This window comes from Nannobrachium achirus (genome assembly GCF_963921795.1).
Source record: "Nannobrachium achirus genome assembly, chromosome: 8".
NCBI lineage: Eukaryota > Metazoa > Chordata > Actinopteri > Myctophiformes > Myctophidae > Nannobrachium > Nannobrachium achirus.
Genome location: NC_137817.1, coordinates 54,250,361 through 54,274,835, shown reverse-complemented (window position 1 = coordinate 54,274,835; position 24,475 = coordinate 54,250,361). Strand labels below are relative to the sequence as shown.

General features: G+C 41.6%; 1 protein-coding gene across 1 annotated transcript in view; it reads right to left on the bottom strand.

Annotated features, from left to right (window-relative positions):
* The window catches only part of rcbtb2 (regulator of chromosome condensation (RCC1) and BTB (POZ) domain containing protein 2), a gene marked incomplete at its 3' end in the record, with an annotated part of 33,938 nt that extends 21,763 nt beyond the window's left edge, over nucleotides 1-12,175 (bottom strand). The window contains exons 1-2 of the mRNA XM_080732297.1: nucleotides 11,959-12,175; nucleotides 9,408-9,587 (exon numbers count right to left, since the gene is read on the bottom strand). Coding sequence (XP_080588423.1) covers nucleotides 9,408-9,533 — 126 coding nt within the window. The 5' untranslated portion in view covers nucleotides 9,534-9,587; nucleotides 11,959-12,175. The remainder of the gene's footprint in view (nucleotides 1-9,407; nucleotides 9,588-11,958) is intronic.
* Between the last annotated feature and the right edge of the window lie 12,300 nt (nucleotides 12,176-24,475).

The window sequence follows — 24,475 nt, the reverse complement described above, 5'->3', positions numbered from 1 at the left end:
GATTATTTTGGGGGTCACCGCCTGAAAAGGTTGAGACTTGAGAACCATTGGACTTCTAGACGAGCGTCTCAAGCAACCACACACTACCAAAAGGCATCTGTTTTGAGAAGCTACGTTTTAAAAGAGATTTTTAAATCATTATTATCCAGAAGGCAGACGGTGCTGTAAGCCATGGTATTAACTCCTGGGGGCTGCAGCAGGAAAGATGAGGAATCTGCAGACAAAATACCAATATATCTACCGGATGATTCAGCAGCAGTGAGACAGCACTCCAGACCTCCGCCAGTAGCTTACGGCTGCTGAGAATTTATTGTAAAAACAAGATTAGTCAAGCCCACTTGAGCCAAAACCCAGGATACTGCTGGCTCAACTTGACTTGTCTCCCCCGTCGGAGCAATTACCAAGACGAGCTGAATTTACGCCCGTTCGGATTTCGGAAAGGCAGAACGAGGGCGAGCATGAAGCTCTAGTTAAACCCAGTGTCTTTTGAATCCTTCTAAGATTTTTTGAAAAACCCTATGTTTCAATCTGGCGAGCCATCGTCAATTAAAAGGTCTTTTTCACTTAGCTGGAGCTCAGTTAGTCTGTTCTTGAGAGACTACTATGTCAGTGGTCCTTCATGTGAAGGACCCCCAAAATTACATGTATTTGGCCACGGACCCGCATCTCAAAATATTTAATTCCAGGGACCACCCAGAAGCAAAATTTGAGTTACAAACGTTCGCTTTGAAAATACATAATTCAAAGATTTGCACACATTTTTACGATTTTTTCAAAAATAGCAGATCTACAAGCTCACAGCGTGGCACTCGGTTCCGCGCTGTGAGCTTGTATATCTGCTATTTTTCACTGGTAAAGCATTCAATAATTCTAGGCCTAAATGGGTTTTAAACGATACCTAGATTTAGGAGGCAACAGTATGGCAAATCACACATTTTACTGACATCAGTAAAATGTCAGTAGTGAATAGAAATATTCACTAAATGCTGTACCTGTTTAGGACAGCCATTCTAGAGCCCCACCTCTGTTTCGTCAGTCGAAAACTAGCATGGATATTTTCTGTCCTGTCCTGTTACTCGATGTGAATTTAATTTCACACGTTAAAATATGAAAAGCCTGCAAATCACTGGCTGTGGGATAATGGAGATGCATAGGCTTCCGTGATGAGTTTGCATAAAGAAAGTCTGTGAAATGTTTCTCTATTATAAATCCTTGTTTTGAGTGGTCTTGTGTAATAATGTAATATTTTGAAATGTGGACTTTAGATATTCATGAGCTGTATGCCATAAAAAATCAAAATCTTAACAAAGGTTTGGAATAATTCACTGAATGTGCAATGTACAGTATCTAGAACATATGAAAGTTTCAAAAGATATATGAAAGTTTCAAGAAAATGACACAATATTATAATTTCTTTAGATTGATCTGTACAAGGGATGGAGAGACAAGGAAAGGTGCTGAAAACTCTTGTGTTTTGAAACACAATGGCTCGTCAATATAACAAACTCATTATTTCTGTAATGAATAAAGTACCATAATTTTACACCCTTTGTTTTTTGAGAGCTCGGATGCGAGGCGTTGTGTGCTTGTAGATCTGCTGCTTTCACTACTTTTGTGCGCCGGCCTCGTATGATGAAGCAGGGCTTTACTTTTTGAAAGAATGTACACATTTTGAGATACAAGGTTTCCACCCAACAACGACGATATACTAGTGTTGTTGCTGCTCTTATACCACCATTATTACTGGGGTTGGTGGTGGGGGCCAGACAGTAGCCTCCCGCAGGCCGCAAATGGCCCACGGGCCGCCTATTGGGGAACCCTGTCCTATAGAAGCACCAATCGCACATTTTTAACTGAACTTGTTGAGTAAAAACTGGTTGTTCTCTCTTTTCAGCTTGTCAAAACATTCCTCCTTTCACTCCATCAGGAAAAAAAGAAAAACACTTTCCAATTACTACAATATTCAGCGGTAGCCCCCCTACTGTCTATGTTTTTGTCAATAGGGTTCTCATATACGCTACAGCTAAAGCCAGCTGGATAAGATTAAGATTCCTACTATTTGTCACATACATTGCTGTATGCAAGATTTGTCCTCTGCATTTGACCCATCTCTTGGAGTGGTGAGCCGCATCCATGCCGCGCTCAGGAAATCAGTAGGCATTGGGTCCTGTTTTTACAGTCTTTGGTACGTATGACCCAACCGGGGATCAAACCCTGACCTCCCAGTCTCAGGGCGGACACTCTAACCACAAGGCCACTGAGCTGGATAAAACAGACTGCTCCACAATGGATCGTTTTCCTGACCCACAATGCACTGCAGTTGTAAAGGAAGTAGTGGAGTAAAGGACACTTCTACTTCAGCTTCCTGCGGGTCAGTGCGGGACACAAACAAGGCTCACTGGGGTATTAGGCCTCTGACTGCGACTAAATATAGCCTCGTTTGATCTGCTTATACCTGTGTTTGTGTGTTGGGGGGTGGGGGGGGGGGGGGGGCAGAATACCACTGAGTGAGATGCCTAGGGCTGTCACGATTATGACATTTTACATGACAATTAATTGTCACTCAAATAATTGAGATTAACGTTGACAATTACATTCCTGTTTGGCTCGTAGGCTTTGAAGTTGCACACCTCCACCTAAATATACAAAGAAATTACTGACATATTTGACAACTTTATATTTGAAAAAGAACATTTACAGCGGAAATCATTTCTTTCTATTCAATCATAAGAAGAAAGTAGAAAAACAGTTGATCAGCAATTCTCAACCTGGATTCTGCAAGTGGGCTCCCAAATAATTGTCAAAACAGTAAGATTTTTTGGAGCTGTGTGGAACACAAGCTCCCCTATACGTGGCCGTGTGTGTAGGTATGTGGGTATGTGGGTGGGTGGGTCTGTGGGTCTGTAATGTATGTAGCCTGTATGTAGTAACCCTGGGTGACCAGAGAGGTGCTGTTGAGTCTAGCCTGCCCTGAGCATCAACTGCAATACACACACACGCACGCACGCACACACACACACACACACACACACACACACACACACACACACACACACACACACACACACACACACACACACACACACACACACACACACACACACACACACACACACACACACACACACACACACACACACACACACACACACACACACACACACACACACACACACACACACAGCTCCACTTCGAACAGAGGTTCGATTTTTAATAATATACTGTAGCTATGAAATGTTTATTCAAAAATAAATGTCATGGCATTCTATTTTTCTTTAAAATACGGATAATTAGGAAGTTAAGGTAAACTATACCACGCTAGTTCCATTGATCAAAGCTGGAACAATTGATTTGATTTGTGGTATTTATAAAAACGAAACTGCATGTGGCCCACCCATCCTTTGTGGGTGGTCCACAAACGCTTTTTGAGATTTTCAAGTGGGCCGTGATCCAGAAAAGGATGGGAATCGATTTGATTTATATTAGGATAAACTTCCGCGACTGTAATGATGAAACAGAAGTGGAGAAGAGGCTTCACATCCACTATATCGCTTGCTCATGATCAGAGCTTCGTTGCTCCAGACTGTATGACCAGAAGCATTTGAAAATTATATATATGTATATATTATATATCGTCGTTGTCGGGTGGAAACCTTGCATGTCCAAAGGCGTTCGTTTTGCATTTATCATTTTAAAAATGACTCAAACTATAGTGAAAACAGACACTCTACAAGCACACAACGCCTCGCGCTGTGTGCTTGTAGATCGGCTGTTTTCACTACTTCTGCACGACGGCTTTGTATGATGAAGCAGTGCTTTACTTTGCGAGAAAGAAAATGAGAAACTTGGAGACACGAGGTTTCTGCCCGACAGTGACGATATGTAACCACTGCACACAAAGTGTGATGGAAACAGAGCTACACTTTCTAACCACCTGGACACTATACCAAGACATCGGAGACACATATACTTCACACAGATTACACACACCCAAAGTGAGTTTAAAAAAACGATTAAAAAAAGAAATCCCATGGCTACTGGGAGAAATACAACAAAGTGCGAACAGCCGAACACAGCAGCATAGATTTGAGAACTGTTGCGATAAAAGAAGGCTATCGAATGGAATACGACCACCCTAAGGACTACAACCCATTGAGTGACCTCTAGATTTTCTGCGCTTCATACCATACTGAATTAAGCATAATCAATTCAATACTGGAGATGTGGCGTAACGGCATGGATTCTTTCAACATAAGATGCTGTATTCAAGTTCAGGAGAGTTTGGTACAAGGCAATTCTCTTGAATGCTGCCTTCAGGTATGGCATGGAAAGAGGGGCATTTGCATTTCTTTCACCATAGTAAAAACTGCATTCTAGGGATGGGACGATACGCGATATTATCGTTTATCGTGATAAAAAACACTCACGATAATCGTATTGTGGAGATTTAATTTATCGTGATATTGTCCTCCGTCATGCACTGGGATCAATTCAGCTTCTATTTGCCGAGCTGCATATCTGGTACCACTTAAACCCTCTATAATTCACCCTTTGTCAAGTCCCGCCCGTTGTCCCACCCCTCTTCGCTCCCATTGGTTGCTGTGTCTTGGTGGGACAAAAGTCCTTTCTCTCCATCCACTACCATTGAAATTCAGTTGCTTCTTCTTGTTATTTTGTGTATTCAATTCTTATTTAAACTTGGTTTCAGTCAAAAGGAGCCTCTCAGGTTCAGTATAGTGACTAGGCCTGTCCTCTAAAAATCGACGAATCGACGCGTCGCTTTAAGCCCCGGGAATCGACGCCAATTGTTTGAGTCGAGGAGTCGAAAATATACATTTTTTTATATCACTAGTTAGCCTACAACTGCGGTGCACTGTTGCCAACAGTGCACTGGTGTCATGTATTTCCAATTGAGAGATGTAGCAATTGGCGAACAGTTATTTATTGTCTCGCACCAGCGTAGGGGTGAAAGTGAGACGGAACGGCCAGAATCGCTGCATCGTTAAAACATTCGGAGCCGGGACGGTGTTCCGGAGGAGAAGCACTGCTGTCAAAATCCCATATTAAATGATCTGCCACAGCACAAACGCACGTCCACAAAGTAATTAAACAATCTACTAAAGTCAAATTAACATACTCAAGTGTAGGCTACTAGTTACATATTCTAATTAAAGTGCTTCTGAATTGTTCCAGTGTTGTAGTAATCCATGATGATGTTTGTTTCGCTGTGTTTGCGTCCATGACATGTCCACACTGCTGGCTCTAGCGGGAGCTGTGCCTCCCGCTGTTTATGATCCGTTTCTGAAATGAATCCGTTCTCGCCACCGACTGATTACTCTGTCAGTGATCGGTGTCCCGCGACTGCGGACTGAATCCAATCGCTCATTTAAAAGAGCCGTTCAAGAGAGCGGAATCGTTCGCGAATGTCTCATCTCTACTGCACGCTGCAGAGAGACGGGGCAGGGTTGAACAGCGGAGATGTTTTATTTGTTTTAATGGTACATTGCTATTAGGGGTGCAACGGTTCGCTTAGCCCACGGTTCGGTTCGTACCTCGGTTTTGGGGTCACGGTTTCGGTACGGTTTCGGTACGTGTTTTGCATAAAAAAACAAGAAGTTTGACTCTCAAAAATCTCTTTTTATTTTGCTTTAAGCAAACTGAATTATGACAGTGCCTCTTCTTAGCCTTAACTCCTCTTTAAATTATACAGTTGTATTAAAATATATAAAATGTAAACAATAACAAAGTGCCTCGTCTTACTGTAGCTCTCTGGCTACTGGAATACTGTATAGTATACACGGTATACAGTAGTATAAAAGGGAAACCATTTCAAAAGAAAATGTTCACATTAACATCTGGCAACTGACAGCCAAATACAGTGCAATACAGTAGAGGGAACATAAAAGATGGCTAGCAGCACTTCAACAAACACTTCAATCAAATCAATCAATCTTTAGGTTCTTTTACAGAAAAACAAGCCTGTCAACATTCTCTGGAGCAAGGCGAGAACGGCATGCACTAACAATGTCTCCTGCAGTGGAGAAAACTCTTTCGCTAGGAACAGAGGTTCCTGGCACAGAGAGGTAACGTTGAGCAGCTTTTGCCAAATGGGGGAACTTGCCCTCATTTTCCTTCCACCATTTAAAAGGATTGTCATCCACATTAATGCAGTCCACTAACATGTATAAGTTGACTTCCTCCTCAAGTAGCACGTGAAGAGGCCTGACCTGTTGCTGCTGTGTTTTATAAACCTTTCCAAATAGCTCTGCCATGGCTGTCCTCTTCTGGGGAGGAGGGGAGGATGGATTCCGTCCCTCTGTGGATGCGGATGGCCTTTCCTCAGTCTCCGTCTCTGCTCGACTCTGCAAGATAGAATAATAACACATGTTTTAATTTAAGATATTAGATATAACAGGTAACAGCACAACTAAATGTATATTCTGCTTCTGTGAACTCAATTTAAAGGACCACAATGGAACTAATGTAATGCTTTTTTGTGTTCCATACACACATTATTTCCATTGAGGTCCTTTAAATTGACTTCACAGAAGCAGAATATATGCATTTGTGTCAATAATAATTAAAAACATCATATATAATGCAATAATAAAATAACAAAATACAAAAACATGATAATCAAATACCTGCTGTTCGTGCTCCAAGATTTCTGTGGTGAGATCCCTGAAGACTTGGGCGCGGGAGGGTTCATCAATGAATGGTGAGATCCCTGAAGACTTGGGCGCGGGAGGGTTCATCAATGAATGGCATGGAGGGTTCATCAATGAATGGCATGGAGGGTTCATCAATGAATGGCATGGAGGGTTCATCAATGAATGGCATGGAGGGTTCATCAATGAATGGCATGGAGGGTTCATCAATGAATGGCATGGAGGGTTCATCAATGAATGGCATGGAGGGTTCATCAATGAATGGCATGGATTTAAACCTGGGATCCAGGGCTGTGAATTTCTTGAGGTACTTTTGGAGGTCAGGGTTTGTGTATCTTTTTTCCATGTCCTTTTTAATGGCTGCTTTGCATTCTGTGATTGTAGGGGAGTCCTCATCTCCTGGCTCTGTGTCTCTGAGGATAATATCCTTCAGAGGGAGGATCATTGATGTAGTGGGCGTTGTTTCACTGCTCATGAGTTTTGTCACTTTCTTCAGTGGTTGCAGTAGTTCAATGAGTTGTTCTGCCATTCGTTGTTCATTATCATTCAACATTGCCATGTCCTTGGTGACATTCTTCTTGACACCTTTGTCCATTAATGCAGAATAGATGGCAGGCTGCTGTTCCACATATCGCTCCAACATGTCATGTGTTGTATTCCACCTAGTGGTGACATCATGGATTAACATCAGTTGTTTCAAATCTAATGATTTTTGTTTCTCTTTCAAAACACCGTTGGCTGTGGTGCTCTTGTGAAAGAAACCGACCACTCGCCTCACTTTCCCAAGGAGGCGACACACAGAGCTGATTGACACTGCCTTCTTGGCTGCCAGATTAACAGTGTGGGCAAAGCAGCCGATCTGTGGCCCCAGTCCCTCGGCCTCATTGACGGCGTTGACAATATTTGAGGCATTATCAGTGGTGACTGGGATGGTACAATTTGGCCGCTTCAACTTCCACTCGTCCACTGCATTGCACAGTTCGTCGGCCAAGTTGGCGCTCGTGTGGCTTTCATATATGGGGCGAGTTTGCAGGACAGCGCTTTTCATTTCCCAGTCCAGCATATAGTGGGACGTCACAGTGAGGTAACTTTCGACTGCCCGAGACGTCCACCCATCAGTGGTCAGTGAGGGGTTTGGTGCTTTAGACATCTCATCCTCGATTTTTTGGCGAGTTGTTTCATAGAGGTCGGGGATTACAGTGTCATTGAAATATGTACGACTGGGGAGAGCGTAACGTGGATCCATAGTTTTCATCAAGTAAACAAAGCCTGCATCCTCAACCACGGAGAACGGCTGCATATCTTTAGCAATGAACACCCCCACTGCACGGGTTATCGTCTTGTGTCTTTGGGCGTTAAAGCTGTACGGCTCATGGAAAGCATCGGCTATGGTGGACTGTGATTTGTTGCCGGGTGTTACCTGTGATGTCCTGGTTTGAGACTGAGAGAGTGTCACGTCTGGGTGGTGACGGCTCAGATGGGCGCTCATATTGGAAGTGTTTCCACTCGAGTAACGGACGATGTGCAAGCAATGCTTGCACATCGTGTTGTTTCTGTCCACTATTTTCTCTCCTTCATCACCGTACTGGACAGGGAACCCGAAATGTCGCCACACCGCGGACTTAAAAGAAGCAGGCGCTTCGGTAAACTTTGGTCTCTCTCTCTCCTCTCTACCGCCACTTGCCATGCTTTTTCTTTACTGTTCCGTTTTTCCGTCTCTGCGAGGACTCGACTGTTCTGCTAGTATGCTGCGAGTGTGTGATCCTCGGCTCTTGTTACAGTCAGTAGGTGGGGGTGAAGGCTACGGTGATTGGACATTATTTACTCGCGGGGCGGGGTTTTGTGCAGCACGTACTGCTAGTGGAGATCTAGGGCATGATGCACAGTGGCCAGCTGTAAGAAATTAATTAATTTGCAAACAAGACCGCGGTTCATAGGCGTATTGAACCGTGCAGGGCGTACCGTACGGTTCGGTTTTATACCGTGAACCGTTGCACCCCTAATTGCTATGCAGATAACGTTTTTGCTCGCGCACCGATATCACAGAAAACACTGTGTATTCAATCATCTTAATGTATTATTGTGTTATGTTGATGTGGACGTTTAAAGCAACACTTTTTTTTTTTTTTTCTTTTTTTTACACAAAGTAGACTATAAAACGATTCGTCGACGCGTCGGAATGAACCCCACGACTCGAATCGACTTCAAAAATCCCGAGTCGAGGACAGCCCTAATAGTGACTGGGCATGTTTTTAAATGTTTTTATTTCTCCAAAAATTATGTTTTAGCAAATTCAACATAGAAAAGGTGGAACCAGGGCGGGACAAGGCAGAAAGAGCCTGCTGGTTGGTCAGTCAGGGACCAATCAGAAGGCTGACAAAGGGTGAATTGGGAAAAGATACTTAAAATATACGTACTAGATACAGTCTTTTTTTCACTCTTTATCAATTGTCTTTAACAAAAAATATCCGATCTACAAGATCTACTTGTAGATCTGCTATTTTTTTGGCAAATGTTCCACCCCAGGATAATGGATTTTGATTATCGCGATAATATCGTAAATCGCGATTTATTTTGTCACAATAATCGTGATACGAAATTTTCATATCGTCCCATCCCTACTGCATTCATGGTCTGGAGAGGGCACTTTTTACAGACGGATAAAAGAGCAGGGGCTCAAGCCCCCTTTGATGTCTATGTGTGCACGTGCCTGGTAAACAGTGACTTACACCTACTCACCTCATCGTTGACGGTGACGTAGAGGGCTTCGTTGGCGGCGCTGCCAAACACACAGGCCTGGCGGATCAGCCTCAGCTCCTCTGGGAGCAGCAGAGCAAACACTGGCCACTTGCCAATGTCCAGCATGCTCTTCTGCTGCTGCTGCTGCTGCTGCTGGGGGGAGGCCAGGAACAGCAACACCTGAGCAGGGATGGGACCATATGAAAATGACATTTCACCATTATTCTGACAAAAGAAATCACAATTTACGCGATCAGGGGTCTTCAACGTTTTCAGGCCAAGGACCCCTTAGCTGAGAGAGAGATGAAGCAGGGACCCCCAGATTCCATATAGTTTCATCGTTTGACAGCACAATCATCAGTGTATTTTGGATTCATGTCAATTTGTGTTTTCAGATATTTAACCACTTGAATCATCAATACTTAATAAACTTGACCTTTCACTCTGTACTTAGTCTGCTCTTTTCCCCTCTACACCAAACCTCTTTGCCAAAAATAGCCGATCTACTTGTAGATCTGCTATTTTTTTTATTTTTTTTTAAACAATATATTATTTTGTTTTTTTCCTTTTTTAAAGACACACAAAACCACATATACAATACAATTTGGCTAAAGTTCTCAGAATATGGACGTAATATAAAAAAGGAGAAAAAAGGTTTCTATCACTCAAAGATTTGGAGGACCCCCTGTAGTAACTCTGAGGACCCCCTAGGGGTCCCGGACTCCCTGTTTAAGACCCCTAATCAAAATCCATTATCCTGGGGCGGAACATTTGCCCAAAAATAGACAATCTACAAGCTCACAACGCGACGACGCGCTGTGAGCTTGTAGATTGGCTATTTTTTGGCAAAGACATTTGATAGAGTGAAAAAAGGACTGTATCAAGTAGGTATATTATAAGTACCTTTTACCAATTTATAGAGGGTTTAAGTGGTACCGGATATGCAGCTCGGCAAATAAAAGGTGAATTGATCCCAGACGCATGACAGAGGACGATATCACAATAAATTAAATCTTCACAATACGGTTATTGTGAGTGATTTTTTATCACAATAAACGATAATATCGCTTATGGTCCCATCCCTACACCTACACTTGATCTTAGCCTTGATCTTGGGACAAATCCATGTTGATGACATGACTTAAGAGATCCTACTGTGAACCGCTTTGCGTGATTTTAGGCAGAAACCTGTAGGAGCAGTGTCCAAAAATGTGTTTTGCACAAATCGGCCTGATGGTGGCGCTAGAAGAGGGCCATGTGAAAAATCAGGGGCGGAGGTTGTGATTTGCCATCCAAGGATTGTGTGTACAAAGTTTGGCATTGATAGGGTCAACGGTGGCAGAGATAAGAGCAGGGGTGCTGACTGACTGACAGACAGACAGACAGACAGACAGACAGACAGACAGACAGACAGGTCGCAACCATTGCAGATCAATTGCCTGTCAAATATTTAAGAGGAGGATCTGACAGCTGTCAGTCAGTCAGAGCTTTCGTAAAAGCAGTAAAAGTGATGGCCAGGCTAATGGGACCCCAACTTCGTTGACTGGGGACCCCCAGGGATCTGTACTCGTCACCCCTCCTTTTTCCCCTTTACAACAAATGTCTTCTTCCCTTGGACAGTTTAAAAACAATAGCCATGGGGATTTTACTGTGTATGTTAAGGGGGACCTTAAATATTCTCTCTCTCTCTCTATATATATATTATATATATATACTGTATATACTGTAGATGTATTTGTCTTTTCATGGAGCACAGAATTCCTAGCCTAGTAAACTGACTCCTCCCATCTTCAGTTCGAATCATTCGAATGAAGGCAGGAAGGGAGACTGGTTTACGAGGCTACAGAATTCCAGGCCATAACCCTGATAACATTAACACATTCTACACACAGATACCTGCACATGTTGTTAATGTGGGTCTGATGTGGTATGCAAAGCATGACAACACTTATCAAAATCAATTACGTTGGTCTACTTTACATCAGTCTTATTGACTGCCATTCAATTCAATTCAATTCAATTGGCTTTATTGGCATGAAAGTTTACAAATGTTGCCAAAGCACAAATACAATTATGACAAACAACAAAAAATATGAAATTACAGTACAGGAGATGGTGCGGTAAAACATATGGTATATAATATGTGTCCTACTGGTTGTCCCTTTCTTGTGACAGGAACTGACATATTTTGCTGCTAAAACAACTGCACATTCTTTCAGTTCTCCCAAAAGGAGTGGCAATTTCTCCCTTTCTGTCTCTGACATACTTCTGAATTCTGGGCAAATTATTTCAACATTCTCTCTCTCTCTCTCTCTCTCTCTCTCTCACACACACACACACACACACACACACACACACACACACACACACACGAGCTCCTGCGACCCGGCCAACACAACAGTGAGAAAGGGAAACTTAAGAAAACAATGGCATGGCAGTCAGTAACAACAGGCGTTAAATACACCCAAGGAACATGCGATGTGTTGCACCACTAGTAACACTAGTACCAGAGCGGTACATGATGCATTTGTCCCCGTATTATGATGTTTACCTCGCTCCTTTTAGCTTCCAAAGCTGCTGCTAGCGACGATGTTGTTGTTGTTGCAGAATATCTCCCACCGGCGACATCTCTCTCTCTCTATCTCAGTCTCGACGGTTTGTCGTCAAATCAAGTGTGTTGATGATGATGATGATGATGATGGCATCATCTGAGCTGTGTGTGATCTCTGATCAACGCTTGTTGTTGTTGTAGTGACACAGCAGGGACTCTCTCCCTGACTTGTACTGTACTGAGTCTGACTGATTGTACAGTTTGTGAGCAGCCGCACTGCTTTACTTCCTGTAATCCTCCTGAACGGAGAGATCGAATCGGAGGAGGAGGAGCATCCCCGTTTCCCAGGTGTTTCGCCCAGGTGGGCGTGGTTTTGAGGTTAGGCTTTATAGTTCTTTTAGGGCAATGGTTCTCAACCTTTTCAGGCTGCGACCTTCTTATTATAACTCTATGGCTGCGACCCCCAAACCCTGATGAGCACTAAAAAGTTGAAGCACATTTTGTATAACATGGTTTTATTGTGAAAATAGCAGATCTACATGCTCACAACGCCTCGTGTAGCATGTAGATCGGCTATTTTCACAATTTCTGCCTCTAATATTTGACACTGTGGCGGTTTAAGTGTTTAATTTGTCATTTTATTTGTCCTTAAATTGTGCAGATAACCTCTATAGTAGCTACACTTAAACTTTGTGTTTGTTTGTTTACTGTTGAATGAGAAAACAATGTTTCACATTAAGTTGATCATCTGTCCGAGACCCCCCAAAATAATGTGGGGACCCCCCTGGGGGTCCCGACCCACAGGTTGAGAATCACTGCTTTAGGGCAGGCCGGCAGGGGTCTTCAACGTTTTCAGGCCAGGGACCCCTTAGCTGAGAGAGAGATGAAGCAGGGACCCCCACTAAATATTGTATTCAAAAATTGTGTTGCAGATTAAAAATGTTCATAGATGTCTTAGACAGCACTGTCATCCTGTTGGAGTGATGTGTATTTTCAGACACACTTCTTGAACCATCGATACTTTACAAACCTCTTTGCCAAAAATAGCCGATCTACAAGCTTACGACTTACAGTTACAACTTTACAGTCAGGGGCGCTGGAACTCCCAAATCCCAAGGGGAGCTGAGCCTGGAGGAGTTCATGCGTGCGGCCAAAGGCCCCACGCCGAAAAATTCACGTTTTTTATCCGGTTTTGGGTTATTTTTATTACGGTTTCGGGTGCTTATTCCCCGCACAACGGTGTAACAAGGAGCTGTATAGTTACTAGTTATTTTAGCACACAGTGCAACACTCAACACGCATGCACACACACACAGTCACTCACACACACACTACAAAATCGGGTATTATTTTTGTAACAGTTTTCTACTGTTTTTTATTCCCCATATACAACGGTGTTAGTTTGCAACAATGAGCCTATAGACAGTTTCTAGTTCTCAAATAAATAGACTTTGGTGTGCCATCAAAGCGGGATTTAAATTTGACTTCCCTTCTGACCGGAAGTGGCAAGGTGACCATGTGATTAGGTCACCATGTGATAATCAAATACCTTTTTTCAACATATTTTATTCCCCAAAGTCAAATACATTATTGTTTTAATATAGCTCTGTGTGTGTGTGTATATATAGGCTTATTTCCCCCTCCCCACCACCAGGGGAGCTGCAGCTCCCTCAGCACCCCACTCCCAGCGCCCCTGTTTACAGTTACACAAAAAAAACATCTCACACACACACACACACACACACACACACAAAGATTTTGTGGCCCCCAGTATCTCTGAGGACCCCCTAGGGTTCCCGGACCCCCTGTTGAAGACCTCTGGTTTAGGGCATCAATGGGTGTGGTTTACTGGTGCCACTAAAAAAAACTTTTACAAAAATATTATATTTTAAGCCTATAAGCCATCCTGGTGACCATAAAACCTTTGATTATGTGAAAAAATATACATCTCAAACAAAGGGTATTTATTAAATGTAGTATAATTATCATATAATGCAATATTCAACTTTAAAAATAAATCATGGTTCTGTCCATTTTTAAGAGCTTGTATGATTAATTGACATTGTAGATAGTATTGACAGTTAATAAGGTATGTTTAGAAATGGCAGGGTACGGCCACCCTACTCACGGTAGGCCTATACCTTCTACATGTAGCCTATGTTTAAAATAAAAGTATGAATATGTTTATACATAATGTAAAACAATTTTATAAATCAATATACAATATTATGTTGTAGCCGGCCCACCCCACCCGCACCCTACAAGGTGGAGCATCTCCCGATCATTTTGAGGGTCCCTGGCCTGAAAAGATTGAAGACCCCTGTTTTAAAGTGTAGTTGCTTATTTGGGCTTTTAATTGTTTTAACAGTGGTTCTCAGTGGTGATACTAACGTTTGTTACTTGGGTAAAAGTATCAATATTGTCAATGTTTCGATCAATTGAGTACAAAGGACCCCATGGAAACAAGCCATACTTGGGCTTTCTTGAAAAAAAAAAAAAAAAATAGCAGACCTGTATTGTAGGCCTACTGTACTTCTCTGTATTGCAAACTGTTAAGTAATCAATCATGCAATTTAGAAATAATTTCAAAAGTTAAACTCAGGAATTCAAAATGTAGGCAAATTGAGTAAAAGTACAAAAGTATTATAATGAAAATGTAATTAAAGTACCAACAGTAGAAAGTGCTCATTATGCCGAATGTCAAGTTATCAAATGTGTAAAAATCTTTTGAAAATAGCAGATCTACAAGCTCACAATTTGTCGCATTGTGGCGCGTTGTGAGCTTTTACAAGGCTAATTTCAATGTATGCAGTATATAGTGTATAGGTTGCTCATAGTCATAATAGCCTACGGTAGTGGTGCGTGGCTCCTAGTTGGTTCCTTTGGGCTTGTTTGCCTAGACCTGGTTGCTTATTTCTCAGAATCTGGCAAACTACTGATTGGAAAACAACCAGTGACATGTATTTTTTACTCCACACAAAAAGTTAGAAAACTTAACTTTGTACAGCTTGTATGCATCATCAGACATTTGTAAAATGAGCAGCACAGCCAAACATGTGGGTATAGTCAAGTGCCCCCCGAAAATTGTCAAAATGGCCTGGCAGGCCTGCAATACTTCTGTTCTGTTGGTATTCACCTTTGTCGTTTGGTACATTGAATGATTGCACTCTCCCACAGTAATAAGGAAAAGAAAAAACAACACATATTGGACGTTTTTACACTTTGTTAATTTTAAACTCTGTGTCAGGGAAGCCCAAGACGAGCGTGAATGCCAGCAGAACACTATTGCAGGCCATTTTGGCACAATTTTGGGGGGCGCTACCCGATGCTTACAAGCAGTACCTCGTTGTAAAGGTGACTGATCAACTCTAAAAATGATATAAAACACAATATCAATTGGTATATTAAAGGGGGGATATAATGGACCGAAGTTAAGTTTCCTAACTTTTTTGTGCGTAGTTTACAGTATATATATATATATATATAATATATATATATATAAAATGATGAGTCAGATACAGAACTGTCCTTGAGAAGTACACTGAATTATGAACACAATCATGAGTCAAGATGTCATGAGTCATACTCAGTGGCGGGTTAACTCAGCATGTAGTGCAGTCCTGCACAGGCTGATCATTTTGTAGACGATAAATTGTCCTTGTGCATTTGTGATACCGTAGGCCTATATCCAGCACCTTGTAATTTGATGACCATTTTTTTTTACGACTGTTTTTTTTTTCTGATAATATCTTCTGCATAGTACTGTGTTCTATCTGTCTGACATTCAATGTTATATCAGTTAAAAAAAAGATCTCAATTTATACTTTTAATTGAACTTGTACCAGTGAACTGTACTGTCATGAAACTATACCTTTTCCTATGCAAACTTCTAATAAATTATTCAATCAATCAATCAAACCAGCAGTTGTTCCCTATGGAGACACAAAGAGCCTGCTTTGTGTTCCCTATGGAGACACAAAGAGTCTCCTCAAATTATTGTCTTAGGAATGTGACAAAAAACATATATCCTTGGGTCTCCATGGGGTGAGTAATCGATAGAAAAAAGAAAGTGATAGGCAGACTGCCTTGTGGTTCAAAGTGTTTTAAAAACGAAACCTTTTGAAAATAGACTACAAGCTCACAATGCGTCACATCGCGACACATTGTGAGCTTGTTGATCTGCTATTTTCAAATGGACAAATTATAATTATATATATATAAGGCTGAAGTGGTTGATGATAATATGTGTCTGTGAGTTATATTGGAGTAGAAGTAAAAGTATTGGAAATTGGAAAGTTAAAAAACAACAACTCACATTTTTAAGTAAGTACAGTAGCCTAAATGTACTGAGTTACTTTACACCAGGGATACTCAAATAGCTTAACATGTCAGTTGGTATAATTACAACATTTGTTAACTTCTGTCTTGACTCTTTCATATATTGCGCTTTATAATATTATTACGATCTTAACAACTGACACTCTTTTCTGGCAAATTAAACAGTGGTAGTGAATTTGCATGCATGAGATGGTAAAATGAAAGTAGCCTATACCGGTTCTCTGCATCAACTTTTCTGCGATTGCTGAGGCTCATCTTTGCTTCTGCTCTGAATGTGCATGTGCAAACACATCTTCAACGTTTTCAGGCCAAGGACCCCTTAGCTGAGAGGGAGATGAAGCAGGGACCCCCTCTACATATTGTATAAATGTGTGATGGAGATTCTCATCGATTTCATAGATAGATTCATAGACTTGTTTGACAGCACAGTCATCAGTCTATGTTGGATTCATGTTAATGTGTATTTTCAGACATTTAACCACTTAAAGGACAACTTTAGTTTTTTACAACAAGGGTTCATATTTTAGATTGTAATTAAAGAATATAAAAGATGGGTGTTAAATTGATTTCATTTGCTTCTTTCTATTGTTTTACAGATGCTTATTTCAGTGTTTGGGGGCATGCGTACAAGTGGCTAAATATGTAATTTTACACAGAATAAGCCCATTCCCAAGATATAACGCAACCTTTCATGGTTGGATGTGACTTATGGAGGCTAGAAGTGTTACTGTAAATAGCAATAAAGAAATTGCTGTCTTATTGTGTCTAAAAAGACACATTTAGCCACTTGTACGCATGCCCCCATGCGTACGCATGCCCCACATTTTAGCACAGTAAACGCAATAAAACAATAGAACGAAGCAAATGAAAACATTTTAACACTCTTTCTTTTCTCTAATTACAATCTAAAATATGTGAACCCTTGTTGTAAAAAAACAAAGTTGTCCTTTAAATTGTGATATCTTGTAAACTTGACCTTTCACTATGAACTTGGTCTGCTCTTTTTTTTTTTACCTCTACACCAAACCTATTTGCTGAAAATAGCCAATCTACAACTACTTATTCTGCTATTTTTGGCTAAAGTTCTACTCGGAATAGGGATGCGAGGGTTCAAGTTGTTCATTTAAAATAATTACCACAATAATTTGGCGGCCCCCCTGTAGTAACTCTGAGGGCCCCCTAGGGGTCCCGGACCCCCTGTTGAAGACCCCTGGCTTAGTGGGAAAGTTGGCTTTTCTACATACAATGTGCAATATATATATACAGTCCAGTAGATGGAGACAGAGAACAAAATGTCCCTAATGCTCTGCCAAACCATAACTTCCTTCAGCAGAACTACTGTACATCAATCTCATGAAGTTCAGAAGTGATCATTCTCTCCACCAGGCCGAAAGGCATGGCCGAGAATATGTTTCACGCTAAAAAAAAAGAAAAAGGAAAAACTTCTGGGAACTCAGATTAATGTTTTGCAGACCCTGGCTGTCCGTCCGTGTGTGTGCGTGTGTGTGTCTGTCGGTGTGAACATCTAATCTCTGGCACCGTTGGCACCTCTGCCCCAATTTTTTTCAGATGGGCCTGTTATAGCGCCACCAGGAGGCGGATTTGACAGTACTCCAGAAGATTTTGTCCAAAGATCACACAAATCGGTACACAGTATCTCTATAGTCATTAAACAAAACGGTTCTTTCATATTTTTAATATTTTCATATAGGCCTATATCAAGACGGATATCTTTGCTTTTTCATATTCCATCCTGATTGACTAAGATTGACACCTTTGCAGGAAGGGCCCGTTTTGAACAAAATGCCGCAAATCATGAACACAGCTTTGGATTGTGGTGAAACTATGCACACACATTCCCACTTGGTCGAGGAACAAAATGCCACCCTCTTCACATTGGCCTGTTATAGCGCCACCAGCAGGTCAACTTCTGCTAAACAATTTAAAATGCCTCAAATCATAAATGCAATGTTCGATTGCCGTGAAAGGCTGAAGAAGACATGGCACACTTTTCACATTGGACCATTATAGCACCACCAGGAGGCCACAACTGACCTGTGCTCGGAAGAGCACTGCTTCTAGTTTTGTTGTTTTGTTTAAAACAAGCTCTTAAGACAGGAATGTTGGCTAATCTCAATTGATTTGTATCGAAATAACCCGAAAGTATATGATGACTCTAGGGGTGTCCAAACATTTTTCAAAGGGGGCCACATTAGACAATATTAAAACACCTCAACATCTCCTGACATAAGCTTATTTCGGTCCGACCATAACCCAAAATCACATTTTATGCATCTCAATTACAATATTTGATTTAACTATCATCATCAATATATATCAGTGGTCTTTTGTAAGGTGTTTGCTCTGAACAAAACACACATAAGCCTTATTTATTTCACATAAATGTAACCAGATGTGCAAGGTAAAAAATACAACAAAATAGCCTTTCTTTGACCCATTCAGAATGAGACAAATTGGAAAATATTCTTGTTTGACGGTGCTGGCGGGCCTTTTATCTTACAATAAATGTGACAAATCTCTGTGAGCGTGCGTGCGTGTATGCGTAGATGTAATCCGTGTATCTCGAGAACCGTTTGTCCCACCGGCTTCAGATTCGGCACGTGCGTTCCCCGGCTCAAAAAATGCCATGGTTACATATTGAATGTCATCAGTATGACGTGTTCTGATGTCACAGATCTAGCTGCTGATATCTGCATATTCTGCTTAAAGAAGAAACAAGCTAAAAGCGACAGAGATATTCATATATGGGCATAAAAGGACACAGACAGATACAGAGATCTCCATATATGGGCATAAAAGGGAAACAGACAGACAGATACAGAGATCTCCATATATGATATCTCCATATATGGTCATAAATGGACGCACTTTGGACACCCCTGCAGCCAAATGGCTTTCCACTGTCTGGCAGAGGCATGCATACTACATAATACAATAGAATAGAATAAAACAAAGTGTTTGTTTGCGTGCTAATTAGAAGAATTAACCCTTAAACCTGAGCATATTTGACTAAATTCTGCCATCCAAATTCCAATTCCAGTCTTTATCCAAAATAATCACTGTGTGAATGTTCTACAATGTGGTAAATTCAGCCAACAAGCTGAAAAAGTGTGTCACCCACTGCTTATCGCACACTGTCTATTTGCACTGCACTGTGTGAAACACCACTCACCTTGCTGATATGAATGTACCGGTATGACTGTTGGCTGTTACCATACCTGTTAACAGACTACTACCGTACAAACTCATACTCATACGGTACATACATTTTGGGGAAACAATTTACAAAAAGATTGTCATGGAATGATTAATGATGAAATTATGAAGTTTCTTCTTTTGGAATAAACAAAATGGTCTATTCATACAGTACATCTTATCTTACAATTGAGAAACAGGACCAGCAATGCAGCGGGTGGTCTTGCAGCTCCACACACGAACGCGCGTACGCGCGTACGCACGCACGCACGCACGCACGCACGCACGCACGCACGCACGCACGCACGCACGCACGCACGCACGCACGCACACACACACACACACACACACACACACACACACACACACACACACACACACACACACACACACAGCCCAGAAGTGGAGGTTAAATTGAGGTCAGCAGGACTGCTCACTGTCAGGGGTCGTTCAACAACTGGGACACACAAACACACGCACGCACACACACACATGTCTCAACTGAGACACACACACACACACACGCACACAAACGTGGCACATAAATAGGCTATATATTCTATGCTACTCGATATGATGTCAGTACATAAGGATGACGCCTGGACAGAATCACGCTGCAACAAATAATAGTTCTGCATTTTGAATGTGAGCGTGCGCAGCGAACCTCTAGTAGTGTATATTATGCTGCTCATATATTCATATATTCAGAGATAGGTTGCATATATCTATTGTTAGAATCATATCACCGTTGTTTTTCATTGTAGTAGTATAGTAATAGTATTTCATGTACCGCAGTGCCAGTGGTAGGCAACAGCCGGCCGTGGGCCAGAACGGACCCGCCAGGCAAATTATTTTGTAAATCATTTTACAATACAGTCTGCATGTGGAACAAATAATTCTATTTTAGGTTCTCTGAATGTTATGTTTTCACTGTCTTCAGACTTTTGGATGTAAAACTTCTCACGTTTAAAAAAAAATGAACCAAAGCTGTGTTTCACGTGCCTTAAATGATACATCGTTTCTCTCCGTTCCAACCGACCTTGAACGATTGAAAGAGCTCTTGTTCGAAAAAAGAGTATGACTCTCTGGACTCTCTGTCTCCAGGTAAAAATGTTCTTTTGAAACTTTTTGATGAACTAAAATGTCCTTCCAAATGCCACATTCAAGGATGGGGCCTGCACTAAAAGGATTACACAAGGATGTCTGTATGCACCTGTGAGAGATGGGGAGTGAAGCGCAGCAAAGGTAGTCGGGATCGGGAATCGAACCAGGGACACGCTGTAAGGCTACACTGAGCCTATGTGGTATGCGCCTGGACCGGTAGGCCAGTGGACGCCCCATCGCCTGTGATATTTGATTCCTCATGCATTTCTAGCCATTGTTATACCACACACATCTTTATTTATTAACTGTTATAACAATATATATATCGATAGACTATTTAAACGGTGATAATAACTCCAGGTGGTTGTATTTCTTTCTCTTCTTTTTGCATATTGTTAGAATTCCTGCAACCAAGATATGTCTTTATGCTGTGTTGGAGTACATACAAGTTCACATTCCTGCCAGTTTGCCAGTTAAAAGCACTGGAAATCAAGATACATGATAATATAAGCCAACATTTTACAGTTATAACTATCAGTTTATTGTTTTCCTATCAGCTTGTTGCATAATCAGCCATGATTAGGCAGCATTATGTAGGCAGGGTACCATTGGTTTAGTTTAGTGGGAAGAAAATAAACATTGACTGGAAATATACTTCTAATCAGTGTTCTCTGATTGGAAAAAAATGTGCTGAAAATGATGAGCTATGCTAAAAAGTTGTCAAAATATCCCATCTACCATGTTAAAAAATTAAATAAAGTTTCAGCCAATATCGCATGTAACTGCACAAATAGGTGTCCAGACGACCAGACCTATGTTTTGAGGGTCAAGGATTACTGTACAATGAAACTATTCTTGGCATTGATTGATTGATTGATTGAAGGCTTTATTAGAAGTTTGCATAGGAAAAGGTACAGTTTCAGGACGGTACAGTTCACTGGTACAAGGTCTAGGCTACTAAAAGGAGATCCTTGAAAAGACTAAGCTTTTTTTCCACAGGAAACCACAGGAAACCATTAAAGTATCTCATATAACATTGAATGACAGACAAATAGAACACAGTACTATGCAGTAGATATAGTCAGTAAAAAAAAAAAAAAAACAATGAAAGAACAAAATACAGTAAGTCAATACAAACAGTAAGTATATACAAAGAAGGGGCAGGGGAGGGTAGGGCTGAGCTGGGCTAGGTTTGTTTTTACCAGTTGCGAACGGCTGCTGCCTGTAAGTGGTTTTTCAGGGCGATTTTAAAGGATGCATGCTGGTATTATGTGTCTGTGCACCATAATAATCACATTTGTACCAATTTTTATTATTATGCCAACGTTTTAGCCATCTGTAAAATAAATGCTTACCAATAACATTCTTCACCAATGTTTTTATAAAGGTGTCTACTAACACCTCTCAATCCAACTCCTCTGGGAAACTTTGTGAGAGCCAATCAATGTTGGGGTCAAGAGGGCCTGCATGGGAGAAAAACTGGAAAAATTGAAATTGGCCAATATGAGCTGCGGAATGTCTAATTAGAGGTTTGTGTGGATGCTGAATCGATTCCAGCTATTTTCTTTTCGTAACAATGACTCCCTGGTCATATAATCGGCCATGAATACTTTTCAGTCAGGCTCCGTCTGGCATTAGCCAGACTGATATTCAATCACAAATTCCCCCACGGTATCAGTCTGGACACCGGCCCATAGAGAGTGAGTATGAGTAATCAGAAAATGACCAGGCCAATCACTGACTGCGTTACACTGTTCAGTTGAATCGCAGTCACTGATTGGTCCGGTCATTTTCTGATTTTTCAAACTCGCTTCCTATAGGCCGAAGTCTAGACTGATACCATGGAGGAATGTGTGAGTGAATCCAGTTATCAGTCTGGCTAATGCCAGGCTAGGCTCCGTCTGTGGTGGCCATAATGTTTGTAAATGTTTGTTAACCGATACCTTTTCATTCTTGCAGGTTCCTAGAAAGTCAAATGGAAATTGCCATAATGTTGCATTAACTTTGAAAGAGAGGATAAATTGTGAGTTGGTAAAAAAGACAGCTAGCCGGATGTTTAGCCGGAGGTTCTCGGTATAGATAAGATATTGAAAGCAAAGACTTTCGTAGGTAAATGATGATTGAGGATGATTCCGTTGCTCTTTCACTAATCTGTTGCATCTTGACTCTGAGTGAGTGGTTTCCTCCTGTGAGGTATGTTCTTGTGGCAGCTTAAATCAAAGGGGGCTTGAGCCCCTGCCCTTTATTCGTCTGTAAATAGTGTCCTTTCCAGATCATAAATGCAGTTTTTACTATGGTGAAAGAAATGCAAATGCCCTCTTTCCATGCCATACCTGAAGGCAACAACATTCAAGAGAATTGCATCGCCCTACCTTTCCTGAACTTGAATGCAGCATCTTATGTTGAAAGAATTGCCCTCTTTGTGTAGAAATCCATGTCGCTACTCCACATCTCCAGTGCTCTCTGACAACATGAAACAAGCACAGGAACTCTTGAACACAGTGGAGTTAGAGTGTGCCAAGGTTGGCCTTAGGCTAAATGCCAAGAAAACTGAGGTTATCACCTATAACTTACCAGAACACCCACCTCTGACAACAACAGGAGGCGCTGTGCTGAAGGTAGTCAAGGACTTCAAGTACCTGGGCGCATGGGTCAACTCAACAGAGAAAGATCTTCAAGTGAGGAAGGCACTTGCATGGAGGGCCTTGAATGGCATGAACAGTGTATGGAACTCCAACCTCCCCCGCCAAATCAAACTCAGCTTCTTCTTTGCAACGGTGGAGTCTGTTCTCCTCTATGGCAGTGAATGCTGGACCCTGAAGCCAACCCTGCAGAAGTCTCTTCGATGGGTGCTACACTAGAATGCTGCGTGCAGTACTTAACATCAGTAAGAGTGCACATGTTACCAACAAGAGCCTATATGAGGGAATACCAAGGGTGAGCGAGAAAATAGCTGCCAGAAGAATGAGACTAGCAGGACACTGCCAAAGACACCAGGAGCTTCCTGCCAGCAAACTGGTGCTGTGGGAACCAACACATGGGCACCGGTCACGAGGACGTCCCACAATCACATACGTGGATGTACTCAAGAAAGACGTAGGAGCGCAAAGTACCAACGAGCTGGCCAGATGTATGGAGAACCGGGATGACTGGAAGCGACGATGGAAGGCTCGTCTGAGGACGACCTAGAGAGAGAGATGCTTAGTTCAGTGTGGTATCATGCACTGAAAATAGCCGACCTCCAAGCTCACAACGCACGTTGTGAGCTTGGAGGTCTGCTATTTTCGATATTTCCACCAAAAGGCCCTTTTAGAAGTTTTAGCCCCTGCCTCTTTAACATTCTTTGCACGTCCCTGACTCTCCACACAGCATGTGTTCTCGTCATCGTGCCTATAGGGTGCCTGAATGGCCTTAAACACCACTGATGTGCATACGGTAATTCCAACAACAACACGTATTACTACAATCAACACTGTTCCATGTGAAAGCTATTAATGAGGAACCTTTCCTCATTTGCATAATGTCCATAGTCCATACATTATGCAAAAAGAAGAAGAAAAAAAATACTACGTTGGTGAGTTTACAAATGGGAACAAAAAGTTGGCATAATGATAATTGGTAAAATGTGTGACTTTGACTGCTTTTTCCCCCCTTTTGTTATTGATGATTTCCTATAAGCAAAGTAGCAAAGCTACTGTGTTCTATCCGTCTGTCTTTCAATGTTAGGGTAGGCTATATGAGATACATAAAGTGGTTCCTTCGTAAATAAGCCGAAAAGCTTACCAGGATCTCCTTTTAGTTGACCTTGTACCTGTGATTTGTACTGTCATGAAACTGTAACTTTTCCTAAGCAACCTTC